Genomic DNA, 27,506 nt, shown 5'->3' with positions numbered 1-27,506 from the left:
TTCATCACATTAAGAGGTCTAGACTGCTTTTTGTGTATTCAATTTCTGTGCAAATTGCAATGTGGCTAGTCATCTCAGCGCCAAAGTTAACTGTATTTGATTATAATTGGAAGCATTTGACTATGATTTTCTTTTCCTTTAGGCATGCTTATTGCTGTAAAAAAAAATTAAAACCTGTCTTACAAATCACTGCGCAAGTATTTTAATTAGATTTGCACACATCTCAAAAAATTCTATCGTGTGGCTCCCTGATCTCGGGGTTAACTCAGCTGCAGAAGAGTCGAGGGAAGAGGTCACTGATGAGGTAAGAGACATATCAGAGGATTTTCCTTGAGCATCAGTGTCCGAATCCTTCTGACAAGACCTGTAGTTAGTCACAGAGCCTGACCTCTGTGGAGTGGTGGTCCCGGACTTTACTTCAGTAATTTCATCTAGGGCAAAAAGAGAAGAACAATTTAAAAAAGACAAGCTAGCAAGGATTACAATGGAAAACAATTAGAGACTTTCACACAGCCCAAATAATGCTCTTTCAATCCACTTTCAATGCACTTTGAAGGTGGATTTTACTGTATGAACTGGCAAAATCCACTTGCAAATGATTGTTAAGGTGCACTGAAAGTGGACTGAAAGTGCATTATTTGGGCTATCTGAAAGTGAGAGGAGATCTGGTCATAATGCCAAGAACCGTTGGGTTATTATGGGAACCAGGCTGAGCTAGTTTAGTACGTTGGGTCGAGTGTTGACATTTTGACCTCAACTGGACCCCATCTTAGCTGCTAACTGGGTGGTCTTATCCATTATTATGGGCACTAAGAACTTCCTTGCCATATTAGACAAGGCCCATCTATTCCCAACTTTGGCCAGCCTAAAGCTGGACACAATGCTGTGGGCCATTTCCTGCTGGCTTCTGACATCTCAGATACTGCCACTGTACAGTTGCTGAACATGAGGGTCTATTGAGCCATCAAGCTCTTATTTTACAAAGATAATAGCCATCAGAGCATCTAGGGGTAGAGAATTTGATGTATTGCGTGTAGTATTTCCTTTTGTCTGTCTTCAAATTATTGCCATCAACTTCACTGTGTCCTGAGGAACTCATTTTTCAAAGTCGGCTCGCGCATCTGACCAGACAGCAATTTACCTCACAGGTTTGAGGGAAGAATGAACGACATGAAGATTGTAAAGCTTTTTTAAAAAGTATTCTTTTGCAAAATTAAAAGGCTAATCTGACCATAATCAGTCTGAAAATGAAGACTATATTTGTCCCCCTTTCCCATACCATCAATGCTGCGAAAGTCCAGCAGATAAGTTCTACTGTCCACCTGGTATAACTGCAGGCTCATTTTGGAGTAGGTGCCGGTCACCGGATTCTTCCGTCGAACACGCAAATAGTATGGATTTACAACCTAGGAAACATAGCTGACAGTTAATTCTTTTATTATTATTACATGACCCCCCCCCCACACACACACACACACAAATGCATTAACTTGCGATAGTTTGGGTTAAATTTTCATGGCTTGCATGTTTAATTAGTCTGGTTAAAAAAAGCACACAGATCTTACCTTCCACTCATAATCCAACTGCTTGATTGCTCGACAAACTTCGGCCATGATGTCATTGGGTCGACTTTGACTCCGGATTCCCAAATGCCACTTAGCTCTCCTGACCCCTTGGTGTTTGGACTTCTGTGGGTTTAGCTCATCCAGCGTATGGCGCGGCCTTGGTGCTTCAGCTACTAAAAATGGCACTCTTTCCGGATGGGGACGAGAGAAGTGATCATCGAGAAAAGAATCTGGCGGACTCGTCGCCAGGTAGAAGTCTTTAGCTTCGTTCATTATTCTTCTGTTATCTATGATAAGGTGATAGGCAACCGCTAAAGGATCCTGGTGATTCCGATTATATAAGCAGCTTAGCACTTCCTCCTCTGTGCATTCAAACTTTTCGCAGACCTCTTTTAAGGCTTCATCGTCGATCATTGTTGAACTGTAAGATGGATCTTCGGGAAAGAGGTACTTAGGGAGATCTTGCTTAAACCAATCGTGTTCCCTAAATATGAGGGAAGGGATGCATTTTAAAAGGCAGATCTATAAGAAAAATGTATCTAGAAAGCCTTGATTATTACTGTGAACACAGATTTTACGCAGACTAGACTAACACAGCAGCTTAGGCACTTTGTTCTCTGTTTACAAAAGGAATTTGACAACAGAATGCTGCAGTGGCTGCTACAATTGATGCAACACAATTACCACCCCAAGAGATAAACATACCCCCAAGTTTATCACACACTATTTCTTGGGTCTAAAAGATTATTTTGCTTTCCTAAGCTTTAAGGGCATTTTACCTCCCATATCAAACAGCTAAAAGTATGATTGGGAATAAGACATCATGTTTTGGGTGGCATTCAATATCACCATTCTACTGACGACAGCACTTTAGCATAAGGAGGAATATTCCTGCATCAGTGGGTTGGAGATGCTGGACTGAATGGGTTCTCTGTAATCTGTAACATTTCTATACTTAAACTATTACTTGTGTTAGTCAATTTCCTGCACAAAAGTATTCAAAACAATAAAATCCAATGGTTCTTGTAGGTTATCCGGGCTGTGTAACCGTGGTCTTGGTATTTTCTTTCCTGACGTTTCGCCAGCAGCTGTGGCAGGCATCTTCAGAGGAGTAACACTGAAGGACATGTCTCTGTCCTTCAGTGTTAGACACTGTCCTTCAGTGTTACTCCTCTGAAGATGCCTGCCACAGCTGCTGGCGAAACGTCAGGAAAGAAAATACCAAGACCACGGTTACACAGCCCGGATAACCTACAAGAACCAATGAACTCTGACCGTGAAAGCCTTCGACAATATAATAAAATCCAAGGTAAAACATATCCAATACTAATGTACTGGGTCCAGCAAACTGATGGCAAGAGATACAGAGTGGGGCTCTCCCACCTCCCCTCTCCTGCTGCAACCCCACAGGCACCCTGAAACATCACTCTCAAGGATCGGGGGTCCCCTAAGTTCAGCAAGAGACAAGGCACAGAAGGGCTGCAGCTGGGTGGGGCACATGGATTCATGGACACCACACTCCCCCTAGCACATGCAGAAGGGCATTCTGTTTGCAGAGCAGGAGAGTTTGGATCCAGTCTAATATTAAGCCTGAACAGGTCACAGGAACTTTAAAAAGCCTGTGTATGTGTGTGTGTGTGTGTATAATGTGCTGTCAAGTTGCACTCAACTTAGGGCAACCTCTTATGGGGTTTTCAAGGCAAGAGAGTAACAGAGGTGGTTTGCCATTGCCTCCTCCTGCACAGCAATCCTGGTATTCCTTGGTGGTCTCCCATCCAAATACTAACCAGGGCTGACCCAGCTTAGCTTCTGAGATCTAACAAGTTCGGGCTTGCCTGGGCCTAGCAGCAGCTAAAAACCATCAGGAAGGCAAGTGAAAGACAACCGTTTCAGCAGGAAAGTTATCCAAACCCCAGAGAAGCTGGAATTATATTCGAACAATTTATTAACTTTATCATCACATATAAAGCACTACATTAGAAGACTTAATAACCTACTATTCGCTGTGCCAGTAAAGACACATTACAAAGTGATATATCAGTTACAAGATGATCACACCAATGTAGTGCAGGATAGGATGTCTGGCCGGTGCTAGAGTGCAAGATGCAAGTGTAACTGTTTAGTATCGGGGTTATGTCCTGTCTGCATCAGAGCCATTGGTTACCTTATATCTCTGATCGTAGCTCTCTTCATGGGATCCACCTGGAGCATGTGTTTCAGAAGGCTTATCACTGCCGGATTCAGGTACTGAGGAGTATAAAATATACCATCGCATATTTTCTTAAAAAGTGTTGGCACATGATCGTCGTCAAACGGAAGGGTCCCGCATAACAAAGCATAGAGAATAACACCACTGCTCCAGATATCCACCTCTGGGCCTGCGTATAACCTGGGGGGGGGGGGGGGGGGAGACAGAAGTTGCATTTACAAATCAGCTTTGTTCACGGAATAAGCATTGTACAACAGCCACATCTTAAACTGATTTCTCAGTCTTTCACCAGCTAACTGGAAAGGCTACACAAAGCACTTGCATTCTCAGGCTTGGGTCCTGCTGTTCCGTCATTCCACTTGAACTCTGGTTTGTCCACTGTGGAGGTGACCCTCCGGTACGGAGTGCCCTCCTCTGGCGCCAGGCACTTCCACTTAAGGAACCAGGAGGTGCCTAGCACAAGGGGAATACACTCCACAGCAAACAGAAGGTACAATACCTAAGCCACAGCCCTTTGAATTCTATTTCTTAATATGAAATAAAGCCAGGCAGGTAACTATCCATGTGCTGGACTCAAACCAGGGAGACCAGGAGGGGCTGTGGCTCAGTGGCAGAGCATCTGCTTGGCAAGCAGAAGGTCCCAGGTTCAATCTCTGGCATCTCCAGTTAAAGAGACTAGGCAAGTAGGTGATGTGAATGACCTCAACCTGAGACCCTGGAGAGCAGCTGTCGGTCTGAGTAGACAATACTGACTTTGATGGACCAAGGGTCTGATTCAGTATAAGGCAGCTTTGTGTGTTCATGTGATGTGAACCAACGTTCAGCAAAGATGCTTACAGGGTGCTCAGGCCAATTCACTATGGGCTGATGTATCGGGCACCAGTATCACATTTAGGACAGTATGAAAAGCAGACAGTAGATCATGTGCTCCCTTCTCCAGTCCCTCCATCTAAAGACAAATTGCTCCTGCCCTAAACCATTTTGGTGATGTCAATCTCAACAGACCTAATCAGGTCCCTGCTTTCAAACTCTTGTTCGCAGCAAGCTGTAGTTAGAGCCAGCCATGGCTACAGTTACACAATGACCAGCCGTAATTAAGGACAGCAGGACAATTTATATGTGAGAGGGAACAGAGCAGACAATCCCAGTTCCTTTAACAATAGTTCCCTTAACTAGGGAGTTAAGGAGTGGATGGCAAGACATTTGCAAAGACCTTCTCTCTTAGCCAAAACTCTCTTGCAGGACTGTTTATTTTCATTTATTAAAATATTTATACTGCACCTTTCCTCTAGCCTCAAGGTGGCAGATAGAATTTGTGAGGATACTGCACGAATAAGTCAAGATAATGCTCATGTACTTAGTGATGAGCTTTTTTCAGGAAGGGTGCAACCCAAACATGTTAACCAAATTATATGTCCAATGGCATCAGCTAACATCTTACAGTTGTACTAAACAAAAGTGCTGAAAATTGGAGGGGGAATGCAGCTCAGAGGTGGAGCACATGCTTTGCACTCAGAAGATCCCAGGTTTAAAAGGATCAGGTAATAGGTTATGTGAAAGATCCCTCTGTAAGACCCTGGACAGCTGCTCCCAGTCAGAGCAGGCAACGCTGAACTTGATGGACACAAGATTTGTATATGGCAGCTTCATGTGTTTGATATTCTGGGAACACACGTTTGGCGCGAGGTGAAAACATGATCACATTTGTGTTCTAAGTGCAATGTTATCAATCTACAAAACCCAAGGCGTCATGACAAAGAAACCCTTCTTAAGAATATTCATTTCCCACAGAGAAGGGCACCATCTGTAAGAACCAACATCACATTACAATAAATTTCAATCCAGTAAGCAGATCAAGGGGAAAGAAAGGATCCTGACTGCTTTCATTCCTAGGTATCTGATGCTGCTAACTAAACAGTTTGAAAGTTTTTCCAGTCAAGTCCAAGGTAAGAGTTTTTTTACCCATTTAAAGGCCAAGAGCTTGCATCTTTACACCACTTACTAATGCTGGCAACATTGCTTTCTTTTTTACCGGGGCAAATCATACATAAAAAATCATACATTGAGACTAAATCAAAGCAGCCATCAAAGCCAGGAATTTCAAATGTCCAAGTACAAACCTGGAAGTTTAGCAATCTATCTTGCAGCTTTAACACTGAAGAGCAGGGCTTTTGTTTTTTGAGAATACATATATACATTTATCCAATAAGAGAAACTACCTTCCTGAAATTACTTCTGGAGCAGCATAATTAGGAGACCCACAGCTTGTTCTTAAAAATTCACCATCGGACATCATATTTGAGAGGCCTGAAAATGCACAAAAAGTTCAGATGAAGACTACTGGCGCTACATGGTTAACACATGTCAACACAAATTAGTAATGTCTCTACAGGAATGGTAGATTGCTTGCTTACAAGCGCATGCCAAAAGGCAAAAGACGGTAAGAGGCTCCACCTGAACATGCTCCCAAATAATTCACCTTGAGACGCAGCACCATGGCCAAGTTTTAGATTAGATTAAATGATACAGAATTTAGTATTTTGAGGGATCAAGCAGTACAGGAATGGGGTAAGCTCTAAGCACCCTAGAAGGGAGCCCTTCCCAACATAAACATACACACACAAGTCAAACACAACATAGGCAATCCAAGAATATAGAGTTCTGTAATAATTTTTACTCCCTAGTATATGAAGCCATCAGATGTATGAGGAATGTTCCTCTACATCCGTTTTAAGAAGCTGCACATTTGCCACCTTAACAATTTCACAGGTAGCTCACAACAGGCTCACATTACAGATGCCACACCCTACTTTTAAATCTTGTACAGAGAAAATATTGTATGGAGAAAACCTCTGATTGTTCTGATACGCAACCTATACTCTGGACAAGAGGTTACTGTAAGCACGGAATATGGAAAAACAGAGTGGTTACCAACTGGCAAAGTTGTCAGACAAGGATGTATTTTATCACCCTGTCTCTTCAATCCATAAGCAGAACGTATCATAAGGAAAACTGGATTAAAATATTGTCGAAGGCTTTCACGGTCAGAGTTCATTGGTTCTTGTAGGTTATCCGGGCTGTGTAACCGTGGTCTTGGTATTTTCTTTCCCGACGTTTCGCCAGCAGCTGTGGCAGGCATCTTCAGAGGAGTAACACCGAGACACTGTCCTTCAGTGTTATTCCTCTGAAGATGCCTGCCACAGCTGCTGGCGAAACGTCAGGAAAGAAAATACCAAGACCACGGTTACACAGCCCGGATAACCTACAAGAACCAAAAAACTGGATTAATTTAGATGAAGGTGGAGTGAAAATGAGGAGGAGGAGGAGGGTAGGGGAAGAAAATGGGAAATCGTTAGGAGATAGTGAAATGTTTTTTTAAGACTAGGTTTTAACTCAATCAAAATACTTTCTAGTATCTTTGTCATAAGAATATCTACAGATGTCAATGTTTTCAGTACTGTTAAATTTTAAAATATGCAAATCTGCTGACAGCCCTTACCGCTGTAACTGTAGCCCTGTCCACAAGTTACAATCTGTGTGTGTGTGTTAATTCTCAAGTTACACTCCATGCATGTGTAGCTGAATGCTTGAAACGACACTTTTATTCAAGTTCTGTTCCCCAATTTCATTTGTAAAGTGAACACATATTGGCAGTTTCTTACAAACAGATGTATGCATGCACATGCGGGATATATGTGCATTACTGTAACATATAAGCAAAGCTTGTGTGAAGGCTGTTTCTAAGTCCAGATAAAAGATTTTTCCTATTTTCCTGACGAAAAACCCCAAAATGGATGTACTTTGGTAGCACAGGGTACAGTAGTTTGCAGTTCTCCAGCTCTTTCTAGAATTTAGCACATTTGCAATTTTGTTTGAAAAAAAACCCAGCATATTTGTATATTTAAATTTCATAAACTTGCCAAATACAGTTTTACTTGCTAACAAAGTTATGAATGATGCATTTTATGTTCTTAAAGCAGTAAAATAAGTTTGCGTTGGATGATAAAGTACCACATACAGTGAGGGGGAAAAGTATTTGATCCCCTGCTAAATTTGCCCGTTTGCCCTCTGACGAAGGAATGACCAGTCCATAATTTTAATGGTAGGTTTATTGTAGCTGTGAGAGACAGAACAACAACAGGAAAAAACCCAAAAACCCAGAAGACAAAAGTCAGAGACTGATGTGCATTATAATGAGTGAAATAAGTATTTGATCCCCTATCAACCAGCCAGATTAAGGTTAGGGTTCTGCTGTCGACAGAAGCAATCAATCCATCAGATTCCAAACTAGCCACCATGACCAAGACCAAAGAGCTGTCCAAGGATGTCAGGGACAAGATTGTGGACCTGCACAAGGCTGGACTGGGCTACAAGACTATTGCCAAGCAGTTTGGTGAGAAGGTGACAACCCTAACCCTAACTGTCAACCTCCCTCGGTCTGGGGCTCCATGCAAGATCTCATCTCGTGGAGTTGCAATGATCATGAAAACGGTGATGAAGCAGCCCAGAACTACACGGGGGGAACTTGTCAATGATCTCAGGGCAGCTGGGACCATAGTCACCATGAAAACAGTTGGTAACACACTACGCCGTGAAGGACTGAGATCTTGCAGAGCCCGCAAGGTCCCCTTGCTCAAGACAGCACATGTACAGGCCCGTCTGCAGTTTGCCAATGCACATCTGAATGACCCAGACATGCAGGATCCCACCCACCCTACAGTGAAGAATCCAACCCACTTCTACTGTGAAGCAAAGACTAAAGGTCAATTTTTTGCACCATTACCTGAAAGTACATCCTACTGGGACACAGTCCCAACAAACGTGCCAAAGATAAGGCTACAGGCTGCTAACAAACTTAATTAAAGAACATTGTGGTATAAGCTTTCGTCCAGAGCAGAATGGGGAATCAGGTATCGCAAAAATCTAGTTTGAGCAGTATTGCATATTGAATATATTTCAACACAGTATTTTATTCCACCATCTAAAAGAGAGACACACTGAAAGCCAACAATGGTCAACATGATAATGCAACAGCTACAGAAGTCTAAATTCTGGCAAAAAGACCTCTTGCACCAAACGGCAAGGGGAGAAATTCTGTTTATTTATGGGGTAAATAAAGTCAAACTTCAAGAAAACCTACCAAAATCAGCAATCTTGGCATTCATGTGAGCATCAAGCAGCACATTTTCAGGTTTCAAATCTCTATGAACTACCATGTGCCTGTGGCAATAATCCACACCGGAAAGGATTTGCTGGAAAAGACGTCTGCTTTCCTTTTCATCAAGCTAACAACAGAGGATGAGAACAGAGTGTTAAACATACACTCCTCGTATGGGTACTTTCAATATTTTCCAACATGTGGGTATTTCTAAAACTTTGGGGGAGGGGGGTACGGCAAGATGGCATTCTGATGTTATATGAATGACTTAAAATAGAAATGCAGAAAAGATTACCTTTGGGTTTGCATCCCACCAACTACAAACAGAGCTCTGCTCGTGAAACAGAACTTTCCTGCTGTCCCCCTCTCACATTGCTGAACACAATAATCCTCCCCATATGTTGCACCCTGGATTCAGGGGATGCTGATGAACAGCACCAGGTGTGATGTGGGTAGGAATTGTTGAAAATCACGAACATCCTTACCCAGTAGAAATATGTCCATGCCTACTTATTAGATGTGGAAAGATCTGAATCAATAGAGGTCCCCTGCCTCATAAAATCGGTACCCTAGACAGCATACAACTGTCCAAAGACAGGACTCATGATTAAAAAACAGCTTTAAGTGCCTGTTCACTTTATTTAAGGAGCATTTGTCATCTGGCCGAAAAGGTAAAGGCTTTAAAAATTAAGTTCTTTGAGAAGTGAAATATAACTACCGGAGAGTTTAAGCAACGCTAGCAGATTCGCATGTTATCCCGCTTTTTGAGAAATAATGCAGATTCAAACATAAAGCTATAACCATTCTCAGAACAAAATGAGTTTCATCAGGAAGCTCTCACATGGAAGCTTTAGATAAAAAAAAACCCTCCCCCATTTACTATTTCAAAACAAAGCTTGGATTCTCTGAGTGCAAATTCTGGTCCAACAAAACCTACATTAAGTATTTAATCGTTGCTTATACTGAAAGCAGGACTCAGATTCATGTGCACATCAGATAATATGCTGAGTTCTCACATAATCCAGGTCTTCTGAGCGTATTTACAATGGAGATGGGTGTTCAGAGATGCCCCACCAGTGAAATCAACAGAGAAGCCCTGGCTCAGCTCCATAGATGCCTTGGAGCAGACAGACACAGGAGACTCCCTACCGGATCAAAACCTTGACGCTGCAAGCTAATTAGAATTACAACCTTGAGTGCCTTTTGAGTCAAGCTCTTTTAAAAATAGGCAACCAGTCTCCAATTTAAATTGCAGCAAAAAAAACCCCCAAAAACTCCTGCAGCACAATTATGTATTATTAAATATGATTGGTAGTACAGGAAATGGCTGTTACACTATTTCTGTCTCGTCCCTCATTGGTTTGTACCTATCCATCAGCTTCCAGTGGAATGTGAGAGAAGCAAAAACACAAACTGATATGTCACGATGAAAATTAGTACTGCGAGTAATTTATTGTTGATAATCAAAAACAATGACTAAGGATTCTCTTCCCAGGAAAGAACACTAGCAATATCTGAAGGTGTTACATGAGCACATTATGCATCATAACATTCCTACTCAGTGCTAATGAAAACTGCCATGGTTGTGTATCTACATGCTCCAGAGATAACAGCATTTCTCATACACGCTTCTGACATCAAAAACTGACATGCAAAAACACTGCTAATACGAGTCATTTACTTGTGTGAGCAGCATAATGCAGGAGAAATGAACCCAGAACTTTCCTTATTTCATCGTAACTCACTCACATGCACAAGCAAAAAGCCCATCAAAGACTATAAAACAGCACTCTCAAAAGCTGGAGAGCCTTACCCTTCCATTTTTGCAGATGTAGTCGAACAATTCACCTCCCGAAACATATTCCATCACCATGAAAATGTCAGATGGTGTGCTGATGACCTGGTAGCTGAGAAAGACAATACATTATTTAACCCAAGGTATGTACTTGCACACCGGACAAAACCAGGCAGCTCTTTTAATTAAGGACAGTACATGGATACGCAGTCTGATCACACAAAAGTCTCATTGCGGGCTTATTCCCAAATATTCTCAGGGTCAGCAGCCATATCTGGCCTCTATTTCCTTATGACCCCAACCAATTAGGCCTAAATCGGACATGGGACCACGGGTAACCACCCAGTTCAAGGGGATTTGGATGAGAATCTACAATGGGGGGGGGGAGTGAGGACAGCATCACCCTAAATATGCCCATAATTCAGTTTCTGATCTTTGGTTAAACGGGAGTGGGGGGGAGCCCTGAGAATGAGCCATATCTTTTGCATCTGCATGACTGAAGACCAGAACAATGCAGTGGTTATTGTGCATGCACCCAAAATCCTGCTCTCTGACTACAGGACTGTAGGCCCTTTACAAGCATGGCTGTAACAGGACCGCATTGCGCTTCCCCCAGTCAAGGGAAAAAAATACAGGTCAGCCCTATGCTGCCTGGCTCCTAACAGCTGCAATGGCTGCAAAGAGAAGTGGGGAGTCGACCCCTATGCAGAAGGTCCTGAGTGCAGACGCAGTCGACCATCCAGGCTCTTGCCAAGGGGCAAGGATATTCTTCAAGGCTCCAGTCTTAGTTAAGTCTCCCATGGTTCCCCACAGGCCCCACCAGTTATTTCCAATCCTCGAAAGGCTTTTTGGTAGCACTGTACACCCTTTCTCAAGCTACATTTTAACAAAGCGCCTGCCCAATTACGCTGGCTCCGTGAGAGTTACAGATGGCCGCTTTCCATTATTGCTTAATAGCATATGGAAGAAACAGAATCAAAACCGCCGGTAGTTATTTTACTGTTTGAACGGGAAAGCTCAGTTTCTCATGCAATTGGGAGATTACCGAGGGACAGAGGCGTCCCCGTGAACTTACAGCTTGATTATGTGTGGATGCCGAAAAAGCTTCAGATTCTGAATTTCTCTGCGGATTTTCCCCACCACGTCAAGGCTGCGAATCTTCTGCCTGTTCAAGATCTTCACTGCAACTTTATGGCCAGTCAGTTCGTGTTTGCCAACTACAACAAAAAGGGTTGACAAATTGTTGTTTTAAAAACAGGGGACAAGGACCTCTCAGGAAGTCTTTCGGCGGGGCTCTCTGATTCGCAAGTGCTTAGCCCTAATATTATACGTTATCTCAGGGAGACTTCTCACAAGTAAAGGCAAGTGACATCGGGTACTGCTAGAGAAACAGGACACAACTTATGCCCATATTACCAATTAAGTGAACGTACTAGGTAGTGCCATCCAGATGTTCAAGTCACAAGTCAGCCAGTAGTCAACACTAGTGATAATGCATTAAAATGAGGTAGGCGAGAATGTTACGTATCAACCGTTCAGCATATCCTCAAAGAGATGGTTCCCATGCTTCTGGCTGTAAGCATTAGTGATGTAAGAACTCTGGAAAATATTGAGCTGGAAAAATGTACCCATGCCATAAGCTGACAGAGATCCTACCTGGAATGGTTTACTTAAATTTAATAAAGCTTTAAACTAGCATGGAATACTAGTGTACTGCATACATCTCAAAACTTTGTCAAAAACCAGAAGTAGATGCCAAGTGACCTTGACAGTCACGCATATGCAGCCAACCCTACCTCACAGAGTTCTTGTGAGGATAAAATTCCCCACTGGGAAGAAAGGTCGGGTATAAATGAAGTAAAATAAATACTCTCGCACTTGTTCTTTTTGCTCATATCTACTTATTGATGTCACGTGCAAGCCTCAGGTATACATCCAACAGTACAGCCATTTTGTTCCAGAAGAATTGCCACACTCCAACAGCTAACCCAGCTCAGTCACGTATAACTTGCCTGGCGGTTTGGAAAGTGGAGATTAAAATGGACAGCCTGCATTCCTCTATGAACATCCCACACATCCAATCGTGTTTCCATCATTTCTTCAGGCCTCATAAGAGTTATTTTACTGCATCGACTATTAAGAAGGCTTCACTTAAAGCTGCTTTCTCTTTGAGTGCTTTTTTGGATTTCACAAGGACATCTGCAGCTATATAAATTTACTTGCCGCTACTGTTTTATAGAACAAAGAAACAGAATTACACCTGAAAACCTGCCAGCATTCATTTTATATATTAAGCAGAAAGTTTCCCAAGGAGCACCCTGTCTTAAGAGCAATTATCAATCAACAGAAACAGTCATGGAAAAAGGCTGAGGAAAAGAATACTGTTATCAGCCTTTGGGGAAATGTGGATTTATGAACCCAGAAACTCATTATTATACTGGTGGTGGTGGTGGGGAATTATGGAATGAACCTGGGATGGGGAGAAGAGAGAGAGAGGAGACAGCAGCAGAGGCAACATTAATTTCAAAATGGCAAGGCAAATAAAAATTTCTAGGCATAATCAATTCGATCAACCACACAATAGGTAGTTACAGAGCTGGTAAGCAGAGAGGTTACACAACATTCAACTACAAAAATACCTAAAATGGGATACAAGAGGAAAGTGTCATTCAGCCATATGGAAGGAGCACCGACAATTGAAATGAAAAATTGCCCAACAAATCCAAACATGCTAACATTTACACTGATTTTTTTTTAAAAAAAATTGAAGTCTGATTAAAGGGAAGCAAAACGCTTAGAAGGGTCAAATCCATTCAAAAAGTTGGAGGCTAGTTCAAAAACTAAACTACAAATCTGACATTAAGGACCACCCACAGAGTCCGTCCTAGCTGGGGAAAAGCCACTAGGATATGTTTCCATTTAAAGATGCACGAGAAAATTTATAATTATACAGAATACCAGGGTAAGGCGGTCTTAGCGATTTCCAGTGAAAACAGTACCCTGGCTCAGTACTGAACTCTGGGCTATTTTTTGAATACTCTGAACACTGATGTTGCTTGGACAGGAGTTTGGGGAAACTCAAATTTCAAGGATATTTTACTATATTTGGCCCAAGGAGAGATGACACTGCAAACTCTCCCAGAATTCTTGTTCTTTTAATAATGTACAGTGCACTCATCTCCACACGGGGAAGTAAGCAAGACAATGCAGGGACTAACTATTTCCACAAGGCACATTTCCCAGTTAAATTTTATTAGATTTCAGTTCACCTTCGGTGCCCTTTGCTTTGCTGCAAAAACAGTGTGCATACATACACCGTGTAACTTTGTTGTGAGGTTTCTGAGACACTAACTTCTAACTGGTACATATTTTGCAAACAAAAATCCAACTGAAATGAAGGAAAAAAGATTGAAATATTGTCATCACTGCAGGAATGCCAGTGCTAAAGCTGGACTTTTTCATTATTCTCAGACCCTCCTAAAGAAATTCTCCAGGCCAGCTGTTGTTATTTTTAGATAACCAGAGAAAACTTTTTTCAAAAAATTCCAGCAAGCACGGAAGGCAACAAGATGAGTTTTAATAATCAGAGGATGTGTGTGTGAGTTGGTATGCCGTTTTACAGCTTTTAGGATCTTTATTACAACTGTTAACTGCTGGGATTTTATTCTGTTTCTTGCCTTATGTCAAGTTGTGGTTCTATGTAGCCAGATACTTCCGCCAAGGTATAAAGTATTTTGAGGCATGTTTGTGTGGTATACTCAATGTCTCCGATATTAAAGTCTTTCTCTTCACACAAAAATTACATATGAAAACTAATACGAAAAAGCTGACTGTAAAAACACCTGGGAAAGTTTAAAGGACAGACAGGCTCTGCTGGGGATATTATGGAGTGAAATTGCTCTCCCCGAACACACTTCCCTTAGCAGAATGCATACAAATGTGGGTCTAGTGGGAGATCTCCAGCTACTACTTGGAGGTTGGCAACCCTAGTCTATAGTTGTGTCCATGTAAAAAAGTCCATATTAGTAAACAATGTCCCTGAAGAACAGCACTTGTCCCTTTCAGTAAAAACACACACAAAACCCAAAAAATACAAAACAAAACCCCCCAAAGCAAAACAAAAATATCATAAAACAAAAAAATCACAAACCTACCCCTAAAAAATCACAAAACACAAACAAATCACAAAAACTAAAATAATAATAATAACAAGATCACTTGAGGTATAAAACAACCCCTTCTTCCTTTTCACTTGTCCTCCCAGTATCCTCCCTGTGTCGGCTTTCTTGTAGGGTTGCCAACCTCTAGGTACTATCTGGAGATCTCCTGCTATTACTACTGATCTCCAGCTGATAAGAGATCAGATCACCTGGAGAAAAATGGCCACTTTGGCAATTGGACTCTATGGCATTGGAATCCCTCCCCTCCCCAAACCCCGCCCTCCTCAGGCTCCGCCCCAAAACCTCCCGCCCGTGGCAAAGAGGGACCTGGCAACCCTACTTTCTTGCCACCCAACATTTCTCTCACTGCTATCTTCTTCCTCCATCCCCACCAATCCTGCTGCAGCTGCTGCTTTCTCTTTCTGTTCCAGCCTTCCTGAAGACTCTCTTTCACCCCACCTCCAACCCTCCCATCTCTGCTTCTTCCCCCTTCCTCATGGATGCTGCTTTCTCACCCTCAGGTTTTTCTTCTTAAAATGCCTCATGTAAGGGAGAAGGGGGGGGGGTGCTAGGCAATCACATGATGTCATGATCTCATGAGTATCTCATGAGTATCTCATGAGTATCTCATGAGTATCTCATGAGTATCTCATGAGATACTGGCTTTTTAAAGCTGAAACCTTGACTCTACAAATCAACTTTGACCTAACTCCATTTTTTTCTGAGAAGACATGCAGAAGTCATTTATTTATCTGGAGGTCCCATTTGCAGTCTTTGACTGGGAACTAAAAAGTCCCCAAAGGCTTGCAAAGCCACACACATTATAACAGAGCTTTACCTAAGACAGAACCAGGACGTTGTGGTGGTTAGAAGATCAGACGAGAATCTGGGAGACCCACTCAACCCCCCACAATCATCACTCAGCCAAGAAGTTCACTTTGGGCCAGCCGCTCTCGGCCTAACCTACCTCACAGGGTTGTTGTCAAGACGAAGCACAGTAAGGAAGAATGACATACCCCACCCTGAGCTCCCTGGAGGAAGGGAAAGATAAAAATGTACGAAATAAGTATAACGTGTACCGCACCTTACAGTTAAAGAACCAAAGATTTGCATCACATGAAACTGAAGAGTGTCTCAAAAGCTGTGTGAGATATAGCTGGGGGTAGGGGTGTTACTAGTCAAAAGCTTCTCCGAGTAGTTCGGGCCAACTACACAGCTCCCCTCACAACAACTCTGTGGGGTAGGTTTGAGAGGCAGTGACCAGCCTTAGAGTCATCCTGGGAGCACCATGGCTGAGTAGATTGTAACTCAGATCTCCCCAGAAGGTTCACATCTCTGACTCTTTCAGTGCCAATGTAAACAAAGCTTTGCTCATTGAAGATTTACTATTAAGAGTTATGGTTGACCTTACTCCCTGACGTTTTGTGGTTGTACCCACCACTTGGTGTCAGAATTCCAAAGATGTCCTTAGGCTCAAAAGGGCTAGGGACACTTGTACCCCAACCCACAGTTGTTGTTTTTCTAAACCAAGAACATGGTCAAAAGAATGACATAAACACATGCCAATAGATACTACTGCAGCAAAACACTGACCAAGGAGTCTATAAAAAGGCAAGAGAGCTTATTCCAAAAAGAACTGCTCCTAAATGAAGGAAATGATAGAAAAGAACCAACAGTGATCCAAATGCTGCTGGCAAGTCAAGCGTACAACTGCAGCTTTCTATTCACAAAGACCTCTGCCAATAATAGACAAATCACAGTGGGTAGCCGTGTTAAATCTGTCTGCAGTAGTAGAAAAGGGCAAGAGTCCAGTAGCACCTTAAAGACTAACAAGAATATTTTCTGGTAGGGTATGAGCTTTCGTGAGCCACAGCTCATACCCTACCAGAAAATATTCTTGTTAGTCTTTAAGGTGCTACTGGACTCCTGCACTTTCCAATAATAGACAAACATTAACCAAATAAATATGGAGTCAACTTGCCAAATCTCCAAAGAAATTCTGCAGCACTGTCTCCATCTTTAGGCCATGTCTTTTCAGAAGAAGAGTTGTTTTTTTATATGCTGATTTTTTCTACCTTTTAAGGACAATCAAACTGGCTTACAATCTCCGTCCCTTCCTCTCCCCATAACAGACACCTTGTGAGGCAGGCGGGACTGAGAGAGTTCTGAGAGAACTGTGACAAGCCCAAGGTCACCCGGCTGGCTTCATGTGGAGGAGTGGGGAAACCAACCCCAGATTAGAGTCCGCTGCTCATGTGGCGGAGTGGGGAATCAAACCCGGTTCTCCGGATTAGAGTCCACCGCTCTTAACCACTACACAGTTTTACAGAGTTGAATCTGCTGTCTCTTAATCTGAACAGAATTCCTCCACCACTAGCAACTACAGGAGCCCAAATGGATGATACGCATTATGTCTTGGGCAAGGAGAAAGACCTGCAAGAGTAGTTGGCTGCTTCATACATCCTCTTCATGACTCTCAGATAAATATGCACACGGCTTCTAAAAAGCTCTGCAGTTAAGTAGATATGGCACAACCGACGTACCCCACCCCTCTGCTCCTTGGAGAAAGGGTCAGCTAGAAATGTTAACAATCAAACCGAAGAACAAAGGTGCAACGCCAAAACCACATCTAAATATTCAGAAATAGAAGAGGGAATTTCCCCTCGGAAATTCATAAGCAGGTTTGTTCCCGGAGGAACTCACAACAGACCATTCGTTTTCAGGCAGCTCTGGCTTCCAAAGAGAAGGAAAAAACATCTCTCCGCACCTAGTTGCTTTTGTTACCAATGACCTAAATTTCCTCTTCAACTTTGCAGGGACAACTCCTGGCATTTTGTTCGAACTGAACAATAGGGCTACGCTGTTTTCTCTTTCCAGGACAGCTCTGAAACAGCCAATCAAGCTAACTAACTTGCAAAAATAAAAAATTCAGAGCCCCTGACCCTGGCCAACATTCACGGATGAAAGATCGCTGGCTGCTTTGCCTTGGCAACTGAACCGTGTTCAATGCAGGCTGGAAGGGTTCACACTATCACCTAGGTTTCTGTGGGAAAGCAGAAAAAGCACCACTTGCCCTCGCTTCCTGTCAAGTGGTTTCCAATGCCGTGCCAGGAGAAAAGGCAAGCTTTTCAAAACTAATCAGAACAGATTCACATCACGTATGAAAACTTACTTTCCAAAGAGTGTCAAACTCTTCAGAAATTATGAGTCCGCATTTTTTCCCCCAGGCCTGCCCGCCTGCTCAAAAATCTCTATGGTAATTTTTGGAGGCACATGGACAGTTTGAAGAAGAAGAGTTGGTTTTTATATGCCGACTTTCTCTACCACTTAAGGGAGACTCAAATCGGCTTACAATCACCTTCCCTTCCCCTCCCCACAACAGACACCCTGTGAGGTAGGTGGGGCTGAGAGAGTGTGACTAGCCCAAGGTCACCCAGCTGGCTTCATGTGGAGGAGTGGGGAAACCAACCCGGTTCACCAGATCAGCCTCCGCCACTCATGAGGAGGAGTGGGGAATCAAACCTGGTTCTCCAGATCAGACTCCACCACCCCAAACCACCGCTCTTAACCACTACACCACGCTGGCTCCAAGAAAGAAAAAAGGAAGAAACGCTAGCCTTCCTAACTCGCTGCTCACTTGGAGGTATTTTGCTGGGCGCAAGTGAACAGGCAATTCTCCATTTTACGGCCCTGAATAAAGATCTGGGGATTTAATGCTTACTGCCAGTCTTCAGTCAATATAGTGTGTTTTAAATCTGAAAGGACAAAGTGATGCCCTTGCATTTCATTCCCGGAACTTCCTGCTATCACACTCATGAAAGCACCCTAAGAAAACCAAACTTTTGAAGCTTTCCAGGATAAGTTTTGCCTGGCACATGGCCTACGCAATGCGGCCCTGTTTCAACAAAAAAGTTATACAGAATGATTCTAAACGAAAACAGTAACGCTGGAGCACGAGTATTGTTTCCAACAACAAAAGTACGAGCTGAACCGGATTCAAGACCCACGGCACACAGGGGTACCGTCGACTCGGGTCAACGCACTGGTCCTGCCAAGGCCAGGATTTGCACTTTTACAAAACAAACACTCCAGCTCAGCATGCTGTCAACTATGATAGCAAGGCTCTGCCGGGGAGAAGGACACGGGTGGATTAGCCAAACGGGATTTACTCCAGGCTACGGTTCATCATCTAAAGCAATGAGGCATGTTTAAAAATTTTTAAATGCCACTTATGCAACTGCCCAGAGAAATGCAAATAACTAAAACACACATGAAGCAAACCACGGCCCTCAGTTTGCAAGACAGGAGCAGGGCTGTTAATGATAGGACATTTTGGAGGACACTGATTCATAGGGTCGGCAGGGGTCGGAAGCGACTTGAGGGCACTTTAACAAGCAACCAAAGCACACACAAATAGTTCAACCAATCACTGACTTAGGGTCATGATTCCAGCTCCCTTGCAAACAAGCAGAGGAAAAGCTAGGTTCGAGTACAGCTGCACCTTAGAGATCAACAAGATTTTCAGAGTATGGTCTCAAACTCGATTGTTACAAGGGCCGGATATAACATAAATGTCACTTGGTCGGGCCGGGCCCTGCCTCTCCAGCTCAGATTGAGGGAGGGGGGAACAGTCTCGGCCAGTTCACAGGCTGGATAAGAGCTCTCCAGGGGCCAGATCCGGCCCACGGGCCTTATATTTTACACCCCTGCTCTAAGGTGCTACTGGACTCGAATCTAGCTCTTCTACTGCAGACCAGGACGGCTAACCCCTGAAACAAGGCTGCGGAAAAGATGAGCACTGCTTTACACTGAATCAGACTCCTGGTCCATCAAAGTCAGTATTGTCTACTCAAACCAGCAGCGGCTCTCCAGGGTCTCAGGCAGAGGTCTTTCACATCACCTACTTGCCTAGTCCCTTTAAGTGGAGATGCCAGGGAGTGAACCTGGGACCTTCTGCATGCCAAGCAGAGGCTTTAACACTGAGCCACAGCCCCTCGACATTTCCAAAGGCCTGTGAGAAGACGCGGGTTTTCATCATTTTCCTAAAACCAATAAAGATGGCGCAAGCTGGGCCTGCACAGGAAAGGTTGCACATACTTCTGGCGTGAGCCTGACAAGCAGAATGCAACAGAGCGAGCTTTGTAAAAAATAAAAGAGGATTTCTTGCTACATCTGGCTTACTAAATAAATTAAAATGCTCGAAGATTATCAGGCCAATAATATTATCAGATTTATGTTTTCTGCTCTAATGGTTACCAAGCTCATTTCATGGCTTGAAACCTTTCGAGGCAGAAAAATAAGGGCCCGCCTTTCTGCCCAAGGCTGCAAGCAGCAATCTCCATGGAGCACAGTGGGGCTGACTTCTAAGAAAGCAAATCAGAGGATGTTTGCTGAGCTGTCTTCATAGATGTTGGGCTGGCCATGAAATTTGCAAAGTGAAACGGTTCCCAAACACCTAAATTGAGACAGTTCAAAAGAAAATACTTCCCCCCCCCCAAAAAAAAAGATGGGTTTCTTCTTGCTGCAACCAAAAAACGGACCTCACCCAGTCAGAATGTAACTTCAATTTCCTGTGAAGAAGCGCAGGAAGGAACAAAACATCACTGCAATCTGCCCAAGCAGGGTATTGCGATTCTGTACAACAACCATCCAAAGCCAAAATCAAAATGCTTAGAAAAAGAGTTGGTTTTTATATGCCGACTTTCTCTACCACTTAAGGGAGACTCAAACTGGCTTACAATCACCTTCCCTTCCTCTCCCCACAACAGACACTCTGTGAGGTAGGTGGGGCTGAGAGAGCTTTAACAGAGCTGTAACTTGCCCAAGGTCACCCAACTGGCTTTGTGTGTAGGAGTGGGGAAACAAATCCAGTTCACCAGATTAGCTTCCACCGCTCATGTGGAGGAGAGGGGAATCAAACCCGGTTCTCCAGATCAGACTCCACCGCTCTTAACCACTATACCACACTGCCTCTCATTTTCCCTCTTAGGGAGGGAAAATGTTCAAACGTTCTGTGGGGAGCTAGCTCAAGGCTTAGATGGGATGTGAACATTTTACATACATGCATAATGCCATTTCAGCATAGAATCATAGAGTTGGGAGGGGCCATACAGGCCATCTAGTCCAACCCCCCTGCTCAATGCAGGATCAGCCTACAGCATCCCTGACAAGTGCTTGTCCAGCCTCTGCTTAAAGACTGCCAGTGAGGGGGAGCTCACCACCTCCCTAGGTAGCTGATTCCACTGTCAAACAACTCTTACTGTAAAAAAAACTTTTCCCTAATATCCAGCCGGCACCTCTCTGCCTGCAATTTAAACCCATTACTGCAAGTCCTATCCCCTGATGCCAACAGGAACAGCTCCCTGCCCTCCTCTAAGTGACAGCCCTTCAAAAACTTAAAGAGAGTTGAATACTTAAAGCATTTCTGAAATGTTACAGACATTCCTACAGTAGATTCTATAGGCAACACACATGAACACATGAAGCTGCCTTATACTGAATCAGACCCTTGGACCATCAAAGTCAGTACTGTCTATTCAGACCAGCAGCAGCTCTCCAGGGTTTCAGGCAGAGGTCTTTCACATCATCTACTCGCCTAGTCCCTTTAACTGGAGGTGCTGGGGATTGAACCTGGGACCTTCTGCATGCCAAGCAGTTGCTCTACCACTGAGCTGCCTTGCACCAGATTAGCAGTCTAACTCTACTAGCTCAGCGTTACCTATTACTTTGCCTGGCAGCTAGGTCTCCTGCAGAGTGGACTCTTTCCTAACACCTTCCAAGCAACATCCAGCTGCACTTAAGGACTGATCTCAGGACCATCTCCATTCAAAGCATGAGTTCTACCACTGAGCCACAACCTCATTCCCCTCCAAAGAGCACCAACGATTTGTCCCTAACTTGGTTATTATCACGCCAACACTCGACTTTCCTTGTGTCAATTCAGCTTTGCTGGTATTAGTCACAGACAGTGGGAGACTGCCAGGATTTGGCACTTTTGATTTGTACATTAAGTGATTCATCTAATTCAAAATCCTGTCTGAGAAGGCAGCAAGCACAACAACAGATGCCTAACAGATATTTCTTAGAACTGCTCTCAAACCACTTGCAACTGGGAAGGCTTCTTCATTACGGTCTGCGTGAACAGCTTTATTCCACTTTATTTAAAACAAAGGAGAAAACCTAACGAGTTACGTTGCAGATACTGTTTTTTTGTTCTTAAAAAAAAAAAAAAACAGGCCGGCTAATTATGTGCTTTACTACTGATGTCATGAAGGAACATCACGGGCAAAACAATCAAGAATATAAATGTCTAACCATTTGTAGCAGCAGGGCATTGTGGATATTTTCATAAAATCTCAACACAGGTAACCAACAGCTGTTCTCAAACCAGAGAAGCCAATGCATGCTTTCTTGGGCATAACCTACATTGGACTCAGTATAATAATAAGTAATAATGAATAAGTGTGCATAGAACCAGACTGCAAGACAAACGCTTCCATTTTGTTGGCTAGAGTAACTGTAGTACATCACAATCATGCAGCAACCTAATGTGTACAAAGCATTCTCGAGTGCTGAATGGGAAAGATGGGGCTTTGTTTTATGCTCATCTTTGACAATCAGCCAACCCATCCCCTTTAATAAACACATTACTAGCTGCTCTGGAATGACAATTCATTCACTCCCATTCTTGGTTTGCTGCTTATTATATACTATATGCACATACATATGCTAGTGGTTACAGAAGATCCCACCTTAGTACAAGGGCCCCAAGTTAATTTTGCACAATAAAACTATGATACAGTCTCCTTAATCATCACTGTAACATGTTCGAATGTTTGGGCTGAATTTGGCAGCAGGAGGCTACTTTAAAAGTTGCATGCCTGCAAGAGAGTCATGCAGCTTTCCTTTGAGCAGACCGACAAGCAAAAGGGCCAGCTACTTGGACCTTATCTCTAATTGAGCATTTAGAACAATAGTAGGGGAAGATAGTCCACCCAACCTCTCTTCACAAATGCCAAGTCTCAGATTAGACGGCTTTACCTTTGATGGGCCTTCCATTACTACTGTAGTAATTACTACTTGGAACCTGAGAAGAGTGAAAGCTCTTCCTGTAAGAGATTAACTACAAATAGATTATGGCACCTCGCTAATGCAGACACAAAGTCTGAATGCCCTAGATTTCACCAGCTCCACCTAGAAAGCTATCTGCAATGCTTCTTTTCAAGCTCATACATGATTTGTCGTGTTCTTTATGCAGGGCTACCCCTTGAAGGCCATTTAGAAGTACAGACAGTTACAAAATTCCACTGAACTTGTTAGCAGCCTCTTGTTAAATGCAAAGAATCCGAGCACAATCTCCATAATACCTAGCATACCATACCTGTGAGTGTGTTAAGTGCCGTCAAGTCGCTTCCGAATCATGGCGACCCTATGAATGCAAGTCCTCCAAAATTTCCTATCTTTGACCATACCTAGCATACTGTATTTAACCAAGAGGAAGACAGCCACCATAAAGAAATTTTATGCTTTACAAGCATTCTTTACAACACTCCTCCCACCTTCTGATTGGGTTAAGAAGACTCAGATCTCCATTCCTACTCCTGTCTGCTGAAGGGAGCTTTGACTCTCAAAAGCTCATACCCTGGAAATCTTGTTGGTCTCTAAGATGCTACTGGACTTGAATCTAACTATTCTACTGCAGACCAACACAGCTGTCCTCTGACACTGCCATAAAAATGATTCAAAAATATTTTATTACTGTACAGAACTGTAACTTGATTGCAAATGTAAGACAATCCCTTATTTTTTACAGCATACCTGGATAACAACAAGTCTTGCATTTCAGTAAATACTGTCACACTTTTTATAATGTGTTCCAATAAAAGGCCCAGACTAGCCTGATCTTGTCAGATCTCATAAACTACACTGGGTTCAGCTTGGTTAGTACTTGGACGGGAGATCATCAAGGACATCCAGGGTTGCTATGCAGAACCCCTACGGGGTTGCCATTAAGTCAGTTGTATTTGATGGTACTTTCCACCATCACCAATAAAGGGTATTATGGAGACTGTGTACCAATTTCTACTGCCTAAACTGAAGTGGGACACAAAACACTTTGATTCATGTACACTGGATTCCTGTTAACCAGCATCTTGAAAGTATCAGCCCGCAAGATGTTACCAACTTTAAAGCCCTAAATGACCACAACGGAGCATATCCAAAGTAGCACTTTCCTACCAGCTTTCTAGGTAATGTGGGGATAATATTCAGAAGCCATGCACCTCCAAGTACATGGTTATGGTCCAAAGGAAAAGGTGCAGCAATCAAGATCTGTTTCTGGTTGCTGCCTGGAAGGAAAACATCCTGGGAACCCTCTATACACTGCCATGAGTTCCACAGAAGAAAAGGTATGACATGAGAGACGATTTAACAAATGCATAAGGCCCCGCCAAACCCAGCAGGCAGCAGAAGGAACTAGCTGTTCAGGGTATCTAAATTCACAGGCCATTCTAAAACAAAAACAAAAAACACTCAAAAGGGGGAGCAGAATACAATTTCTTTCTTGAACCTTCAGTCAACACTTTTTAAGACAGGTATGTTCTATCCCCTCTTTATTTCCCTAACTGCAGCCCTTTGTTTCTCTATACTATGAATGCTTAAGACTTTGTAAATGGGCAATAAAAGTTACATGAGTAATGGGGGGGGGAGATAAGCTGCAATCAACAGAACTGCCATGGGGGAGGGTGCAGCAAAATTATCCCCTTCCCAAAGAGAGCAATATAGCTTGGGAGAGCCCTGGATTGGCAGGGAAGAGGGAGGGCACCCCAACCATACAATATGTTCCCAAGAACAGCCTACCATGCCACACCCAATTGCACTTCAGGAGGCAAATAAAATTCTTTTAACTATTATTTCAACAGGCTTTTAGTGGTAAAGCTACATTGCCTTTTACTATTTTAGTGCGTTTAATGATTTCATTGTGTTAAGATTCCAGTTTGTATGTCGTCTTGAGAACGAATGCAAAAAGGCAAAACATTATAAATAAAATACACATACGTAATAAAATACACATACGTAAACCACAGTTTCCTGACTGATTAACAATTATGCTTTATATTTTCCTTACAAGCCTTGTTTTGTCACGACCTAAACTACCACCCTGAGCCAGAGCTACACTAAACCCATATTCCCACTGTGGATTTTAGTGGGACTTGCCCAAGGAATCTCAAGCAAAGCAAATTCTACTTTTGCCATTCAGTTCCAGTTCTCAGGCAGAGAAAGAGGTTTTAAGTACACTACCAACTTGAGACACACCTATCAATCACCTTGGGCTAACATTCACAGCCAGCCTTGTTCTTTGGCAAGGAGAAAAAAAAAAGTTAAGCTGTTGATCACAGCTGCAAAGCTTTCCCAGCTAGAGAGCGCAAAAAAGACCATGCTTTCTACACTTACTGCCATTCTTACCACACCTCAACACACGGAGGGGACAAGAACATGTCGCCTTGGAGTGGCTGAAAGTGGACGGGGCAAGAACATGGAGCTAACCCTGGCTGGGAAGTGGTTTGGGGGGGGGGGGCAAGGGGATGCCGGAAGGTGACAACAGGGAGTCCAGACGTCCATTTACAGGTCCATATGCTTCCAACGCCCTGACCTGGATGGCCCAGGCTAGCCTGATCTCATCAGATCTCAGAAGCTAAGCAGGGTCAGCCCTGGTTCGTATTTGGATGGGAGACCACCAAGGAATACCAGGGTTGCTGTGCAGAGGGAGGCACTGGCCAACCACCTCTGTTAGTCTCTTGCCATGAAAACCCCAAAAAGGGGTCGCCATAAGTCGGCTGCGACTTGACGGCACTTTACACACAACCATGCTTCGAACAACTCTGAAACAGCCCAAGCACCTGCGTGTTTTAAAACTGCACTCCCAACACATCCCTCCTTAGGCATAAGCACTACTGCACGCCCTCAGGGGCTTCGGTCTGAATAAGCCCGCAGAGGCTCAGGCTGCAAGACTCCCAACCTCACACACTTCCTTGCAAGTGAAAAGCCCCAGGGCGCTTGGAGAGACTTCCTTGCAAGCAAGAATGCAGCAGGCTGAGGTCACTGTGCAAAGAAAAATAGATATATATAAGGTTGCTAAACTCAGTTTTGAACCAACGCTTAAAAAAAAAAAAAACCAGTGACAGGTGTATTTAATCTCTCTTGGACCCAGACCCTCAGGAAGTCACCCCTTTCTTTCCTTTCCTCAACCAAAAGGTAGTTGCACCCTTTTTTTTTTTTTGCAAAATCAGGGGAGGAACCTTAGTGCAACCCCGGGATAAGAAAGCAGCCCCCTCCTTGGCTCAGCCCCCATTGCCTTTAGCAGAAGGACGCCAGTTCCTCCCCCCCCCCCAAAAAAAAGCTTTGGGGGAGAAGGGACACAGCCTTCCCCCACCCCCCTCCACCCCAGTGGTCCCCAGGCGGGGCGCCCCCTTTGCAGCGCTCACCCTTGACTTTGCCGAAGGTGCCCACGCCCAGCGTGTCCCCCAAGATGTAGTGCCCTATCTTCACCCGCCCGTGCTCATGTTTCTGTTTATCCGCCGCCGCCATCTTGCGCCGAGAGCCGAGCATGCGCGGACGCGAGCGAAGAGACAAGGAGCGGCTCAACCACGCGAGCGCCCGCCCGCGCCGAAACCCCGGAAGCGGACCTGCGCGCGGCCGCTGGGCGCCCCCTTTTCCTAGCGGCGGCGGGAGCCCGGGTTGGTGGGAGGAACCATTCTCCGAGGAAGAGGGGGGGAAGAGAAGAAAGGACTATTCTGGACCGCGGGGGGGGGGAAGAAAAAGGAAACCCTGAGAAATTAGTATTTACAGCTCTCAGACAAAGATTAAATGGACATAAGTCTGAAACCACAATATTCAAAAACCAGTGGGAGAACGTTTCAACCTTCCAGGACATTCTGTTGCAGATTTAAGAGTAGCAGTTCTTTTACAAAGGAATTTCAAAGGGAGATGGGAAAGAGAAACTGCTGAATTGCAGTAGTCAAAAAGGGCAAGAGTCCAGTAGCACCTTAAAGACTAACAAAAATATTTTCTGGTAGGGTATGAGCTTTCTGCTGAATTGCAGTTGATATTCCAACTAAAGGCAATGCATTGACCTGGGCTGAATAAAGACCTTGCATGCATGGCTCATGACCAATGCTGATTTCTCCACCCCCATCTCTCCCCTGGACATCACAGACTCTTCTGCAGACCACGCCTCATCCCATCACGCCTGCTATTCACATTGACACACTGTTAACATTGACATACTAATGCTTGTCTGAATTCACTCTCCTCTACTTAAAGACAGATGGATTCACATTCTAAGCTGTATCTGAAGAAGTGAGCTGTGGCTCACGAAAGCTCATCCCCTGCCAGAAAATATTTTTGTTAGTCTTTAAGGTGCTACTGGACTCTTGCCCTTTTCTGCTACTGCAGACAGACTAACACGGCTACCCACTGTGAATTATTTATAGCGTGTTGGTATAGTAACCAAGATTACGTTAATTCATGCCATGGTGTTCCCTATTACTATGTATGGGTGTGAAAGCTGGACATTGAAGAAAGCTGATAGGAAGAAAGTAGACTCCTTTGAAATGTGGTG

General features: G+C 43.7%; 1 protein-coding gene across 1 annotated transcript; it reads right to left on the bottom strand.

Annotated features, from left to right (window-relative positions):
• PRKAA1 (protein kinase AMP-activated catalytic subunit alpha 1) lies at positions 1-26,494 on the bottom strand. Its single transcript, XM_056849059.1, has 9 exons — positions 26,371-26,494; positions 11,803-11,944; positions 10,746-10,839; positions 8,915-9,059; positions 5,994-6,081; positions 3,730-3,954; positions 1,566-2,049; positions 1,280-1,406; positions 1-431 (listed from the first exon to the last, which is right to left on the bottom strand). Exons 1-9 carry the CDS (start codon positions 26,492-26,494, stop codon positions 187-189), a joined length of 1,674 nt encoding a protein of 557 aa, XP_056705037.1. The 3' UTR covers positions 1-186.
• Between the last annotated feature and the right edge of the window lie 1,012 nt (positions 26,495-27,506).

This window comes from Euleptes europaea, chromosome 4, assembly GCF_029931775.1.
Source record: "Euleptes europaea isolate rEulEur1 chromosome 4, rEulEur1.hap1, whole genome shotgun sequence".
Lineage (NCBI taxonomy): Eukaryota > Metazoa > Chordata > Lepidosauria > Squamata > Sphaerodactylidae > Euleptes > Euleptes europaea.
The sequence above is the reverse complement of the archived record's forward strand: the minus strand, read 5'-3'. Positions and strand labels throughout refer to the sequence as shown.